The sequence below is a fragment of the Oncorhynchus kisutch genome, unplaced genomic scaffold (genome assembly GCF_002021735.2).
Source record: "Oncorhynchus kisutch isolate 150728-3 unplaced genomic scaffold, Okis_V2 scaffold2951, whole genome shotgun sequence".
Lineage (NCBI taxonomy): Eukaryota > Metazoa > Chordata > Actinopteri > Salmoniformes > Salmonidae > Oncorhynchus > Oncorhynchus kisutch.
The window spans coordinates 429,820-435,842 of record NW_022264896.1 but is presented as its reverse complement, the minus strand read 5'-3'; the positions used below and the strand labels follow the sequence as shown (position 1 = coordinate 435,842).

At 42.6% G+C, this 6,023-nt stretch overlaps 1 protein-coding gene across 1 annotated transcript; it reads right to left on the bottom strand.

The window, feature by feature from the left end:
* Positions 1-4,110: 4,110 nt before the first annotated feature.
* Positions 4,111-5,463, bottom strand: LOC116371127 (C-C motif chemokine 13-like). The gene is made up of 3 exons (XM_031820002.1): positions 4,896-5,463; positions 4,560-4,677; positions 4,111-4,316 (listed from the first exon to the last, which is right to left on the bottom strand). Exons 1-3 carry the CDS (start codon positions 4,960-4,962, stop codon positions 4,223-4,225), a joined length of 279 nt encoding a protein of 92 aa, XP_031675862.1. The 5' UTR covers positions 4,963-5,463; the 3' UTR covers positions 4,111-4,222.
* Positions 5,464-6,023: the final 560 nt, after the last annotated feature.

Sequence of the window (6,023 nt, the reverse complement as noted above, 5' to 3'; positions counted from 1 at the left end):
ATATGAACAATTCTCAGATCAGTATCTAATACATTCCAAAATGTAAATTATGAAACTTATAGACGACGTCAGTTTTAATGTGTCGTTTTTAATAAATAATCTGTGAATCCCAGATTATTTCCAGAACATAAAATGTGCAACATTCATGCAATACAAATGATAAAAGAGTGATGATTAAAATGCAGTCTACAGAAGTCTAACTTCAGCAGGGCTGCGTTCAGCAGATAGAAACGCTTTGAATAGAGCTGACACAATTCCACAACGTAGTGCCCTACTGAACGCAGCCCAGGTGAGTTCTAATCTAAACCCATCCAAGGCACAACACCACCTTTCTCCTCTGAAGCCAATCACGCATATGCCTTGTCAACCATAGGAAAGGAGGAATCTGCTGTGATTGGTCAGCTTTGGCTGCCTGAAGGTATGTATTAAGGTTGCCATGGTAGCATATTATCTCAGCGGCCTGTCCCTTTACATAAGGGTGTGTTCCTCTGCCCAGACATTGGGCCAGTTGTGTGCCCCCCTATGGGACTCCCAATCACGGCCTGAATACAGCCTGGAAGATACATTTCTATCTGGTCTGACTGGTCTGAACATCCATTGGCACTTGGTAGTTTCAGCTTCTTTAGATTCTTAGAGTTCTTTACCTGTGTTCTGGAATAGAACTGAGTGCTCCTTGGTGTTCTTTACCTGTGTTCTGGAATAGAACTGAGTGCTCCTTGGTGTTCTTTACGTGTGTTCTGGAATAGAACTGAGTGCTCCTTGGTGTTCTTTACCTGTGTTCTGGAATAGAACTGAGTGCTCCTTGGTGTTCTTTACGTGTGTTCTGGAATAGAACTGATTGCTCCTTGGTGTTCTTTACCTCCTTAGTGTTCTTTACCTGGGTTCTGGAATAGAACTGAGTGCTCATTGGTGTTCTTTACCTGTGTTCTGGAATAGAACTGAGTGCTCCTTGGTGTTCTTTACCTCCTTAGTGTTCTTTACCTGGGTTCTGGAATAGAACTGAGTGCTCCTTAGTGTTCTTTACCTGGGTTCTGGAATAGAACTGAGTGCTCCTTGGTGTTCTTTACGTGTGTTCTGGAATAGAACTGAGTGCTCCTTGGTGTTCTTTACCTGTGTTCTGGAATAGAACTGAGTGCTCCTTGGTGTTCTTTACCTGTGTTCTGGAATAGAACTGAGTGCTCCTTAGTGTTCTTTACCTGTGTTCTGGAATAGAACTGAGTGCTCCTTGGTGTTCTTTACCTGTGTTCTGGAATAGAACTGAGTGCTCCTTAGTGTTCTTTACCTGTGTTCTGGAATAGAACTGAGTGCTCCTTGGTGTTCTTTACCTGTGTTCTGGAATAGAACTGAGTGCTCCTTAGTGTTCTTTACCTGTGTTCTGGAATAGAACGGAGTGCTCCTTGGTGTTCTTTACCTGTGTTCTGGAATAGAACTGAGTGCTCCTTAGTGTTCTTTACCTGTGTTCTGGAATAGAACTGAGTGCTCCTTGGTCATCTTTACCTGGGTTCTGGAATAGAACTGAGTGCTCCTTGGTGTTCTTTACCTGGGTTCTGGAATAGAACTGAGTGCTCTTTGGTGTTCTTTACCTGTGTTCTGGAATAGAACTGAGTGCTCTTTGGTGTTCTTTACCTGTGTTCTGGAATAGAACTGAGTGCTCCTTGGTGTTCTTTACCTGTGTTCTGGAATAGAACTGAGTGCTCTTTGGTGTTCTTTACCTGTGTTCTGGAATAGAACTGAGTGCTCTTTGGTGTTCTTTACCTGTGTTCTGGAATAGAACTGAGTGCTCCTTAGTGTTCTTTACCTGTGTTCTGGAATAGAACTGAGTGCTCTTTGGTGTTCTTTACCTGTGTTCTGGAATAGAACTGAGTGCTCCTTGGTGTTCTTTACCTGTGTTCTGGAATAGAACTGAGTGCTCCTTGGTGTTCTTTACCTGTGTTCTGGAATAGAACTGAGTGCTCTTTGGTGTTCTTTACCTGTGTTCTGGAATAGAACTGAGTGCTCCTTGGTGTTCTTTACCTGTGTTCTGGAATAGAACTGAGTTCTCTTTAGTGTTCTTTTTGGGAAAGTTGAACAATGTAAACTTTAAAACAATGATCTCCACAAAAAGGGAGACACATTGAGTTTACAAAACATTAAGAACACCTCTCTAATACTGTACTTCCTTCAGAACAGCCTCGACATGAACACTAGGTGTCCATAGCATCCCACAGGGATACTGGTCCATGTTGACTCTTATGTTTCCCACAGGGATACTGGTCCATGTTGACTCCTATGCTTCCCACAGGGATACTGGTCCATGTTGACTCTTATGCTTCCCACAGGGATACTGGTCCATGTTGACTCTTATGTTTCCCACAGGGATACTGGTCCATGTTGACTCCTATGTTTCCCACAGGGATACTGGTCCATGTTGACTCTTATGCTTCCCACAGGGATACTGGTCCATGTTGACTCCTATGTTTCCCACAGGGATACTGGCCCATGTTGACTCTTATGCTTCCCACAGGGATACTGGTCCATGTTGACTCTTGTGTTTCGCACAGGGATACTGGTCCATGTTGACTCTTATGCTTCCCACAGGGATACTGGTCCATGTTGACTCCTATGTTTCCCACAGGGATACTGGCCCATGTTGACTCTTATGCTTCCCACAGGGATACTGGTCCATGTTGACTCTTATGTTTCCCTCAGGGATACTGGTCCATGTTGACTCCTATGTTTCCCACAGGGATACTGGCCCATGTTGACTCCTATGCTTCCCACAGGGATACTGGTCCATGTTGACTCCTATGTTTCCCACTGGGATACTGGTCCATGTTGACTCCTATGTTTCCCACAGGGATACTGGTCCATGTTGACTCCTATGCTTCCCACAGGGATACTGGTCCATGTTGACTCCTATGTTTCCCACTGGGATACTGGTCCATGTTGACTCCTATGCTTCCCACAGGGATACTGGCCCATGTTGACTCCTATGCTTCCCACAGTTGTGTGATTTGGATGGTGGACCATTGTTGATACATACGGGAAACTGTTGAGGATGAAAAACCCAGCAGTGTTGGAGATTATTGTGGAGCGGATTGAGGAAAACATTGTGGAGCGGATTGAGGAAAACATTGTGGAGCGGATTGAGGAAAACATTGTGGAGCGGATTGAGGAAAACATTGTGGAGCGGATTGAGGAAAACATTGTGGAGCGGATTGAGGAAAACATTGTGGAGCGGATTGAGGAAAACATTGTGTTGAAAGCGGTCCACGTGTTGACTACCATTTTTACCACAGTTGTGTGAAGTTGTCTGGATGTTCGTTGGACCATTCATGATACACACAGGAAACCTTTGAGCAAGGAAAATCCAACAGCGTGGCAGTCCTTGACAAACTCAAACCGGTGCGCTTGACACCTACTACCGTACCCCGTTTAAAGGCACTTAAATCTAACACTAGAATGAATATCATAGAATTCTTCAGAAGTCTTCATTTATTTAAAAAAACAACAGATGCACAACAGTTGACTGTATAGTAGAAAAATACAATATCTACATCAGTTGAATAGACCTAGTTACAACCCATTAATATCTATATCAGTAGAATAGACCTAGTGACAACCCATCAATATCTATATCAGTAGAATAGACCTAGTTACAACCCATTAATATCTATATCAGTAGAATAGACCTAGTTACAACCCATTAATATCTATATCAGTAGAATAGACCTAGTTACAACCCATTAATATCTATATCAGTAGAATAGACCTAGTTACAACCCATTAATATCTATATCAGTAGAATAGACCTAGTTACAACCCATTAATATCTATATCAGTAGAATAGACCTAGTTACAACCCATTAATATCTATTTCAGTAGAATAGACCTAGTTTACAACCCATTAATATCTATATCAGTAGAATAGACCTAGTTACAACCCATGAATACATTAATTGAATAATATGAACCACTCTTTCGCAGGATGTTTGAAATCTTCTACAGATTTATAAAAAATAATATATTAAATAGGTTACTGAATAGTTACATGTCAAAGATGTTTACAGTTTTAGGAAAACAAAAATGTAGTACATTACACTGAACATATTTACTGAACATATTCTATACCAATCTCAGATAGGGTATTGACATGCATGACAAGGTCTACGGCACTAACTATTCCCTTTATAGTGCACCAACAAGGGGTTGGGGTGTTAGGGGGTGATGGTAGTTGATGACGTCATTGTCGTCTGCTCTCAATCTTGGTCACATGACTCTGGACCCAGGCTTCAGAAGGGTCAACACAAAATGTCTTCCCTTTCTTTGTGATGAAACTGCAACAGATACACAACACATTGTCTCTCAGAACATCCAGTCTGTAATATGAATGCTCCATCTTGTCTTGTACAGTGTAGCCTGGATGTAGCCTGGTTCCAGGTGTGTTTGTGCTATCATACCAACTCCTTGTCACTCCTGGTCGTGTTTGGCACGACAAGGAGTTGACGTGAAGTCACAAACAGATCTGGGACCAGGCTAGCCCAGATGTTTACAGTTTACAGTAGACTATGCTTACTTACATCAGTGCTTTGCGAGGGCAGCTACTGGAGGTTGTTCTGAGAGAAACTACTTGTTGAAGAGGGATCCTCGCGCTGAATTTCATACAGCAGTCAGTTGACGTTTCCAACGCGATGACACCTGTAAACAAACCACAGTTAACATGAAGATCTCCAGGTCTGTCTCCAACAGCGTATTACACAGCATTGCTACACATACACACACACACACACACACACACACACACACACACACACACACACACACACACACACACACACACACACACACACACACACACACACACACACACACACACAGACACACACACACACACACACACACACCTACACACGTACCTTGTGCAGACGTCGTATGCAGGGAGCAGAGCAGTCCCAGGAGGAGTAGAGCAGTCAGGGTCTTCATGGTTCAGAGATGGTTGAGATGCTGAAGATTGTATTGTCTGAGATGTTCTCTGATGTTCTGGTCTCTGATGTTCTGGTCTCTGATGTTCTGTCTCTGATGTTCTGGTCTCTGATGCTCTGGTCTCTGATGCTCTGGTCTCTGATGCTCTTGTCTCTGATGTTGTGGTCTCTGATGTTCTGGTCTCTGATGTTCTGGTCTCTTATGCTCTGGTCTCTGATGCTCTAGTCTGGTTCTGTGTCAGAAGTCTAGCTGATGCTCTGGTTCTATCTCTGAGGTCTGATCTGACCTGTCTTTTATACAGAGAGCTGGTCCATCAGACCCATTGACAATTGATGGGGGAATCTCCCCTCTATACCCTCATTCACTCTGAATATCTTTCTAAGAACCAACATGCTGCCCTTCAGGTTCCTCTTCCTCAATTCTCTGTAACTCTGTTTCCTCCAGGATGTTCAGCAGCGCTGCTATTTTCTGAAATACTCAGAACACATTTACTGTAGAATTGCATTTCAAAGGAAGGATATTAAAGTGGACTGTATACTATACGATACATTACATCAAATACAACAACTGTTCAGATTAAATTATATTCTCTACATCATAACCAACTCGTTTATAAATTACACTTAAATTCAACTATGTATCTTTCAACTTTTAAATGCAGATATTAGGATGCATCCATGTTGATAAGAACAATACCTGTATTGCTGTTCTCACTCAGTAGTCTTTCTAAGATCCTGCCTCCTCAGATCTCTCCTCATCTTTCTTTTCAATGCCTCACTGTTGCAGCAAAATCCTTCAGACATATTACTGCTTATTAAATCCATACACAGACTGCGGGTATTATTTCCAATTCATTCAGATATATAAAAAAGTAATTTTTATTTAGAAGAATTCTAAATAATGAAGGCTACAATATTGGTCCCTGTAGGCTGCCCACATTCGGCAAACATGCATTTTGCTCATCGGCTCCACTATGGTCTTCAAGGCAGGTGGCCCCAAGGCAGGTCACCCCAAGGCAGGTCACCCCAAGGCAGGTGAGGAGAAGAACTGTGTGCAAACCA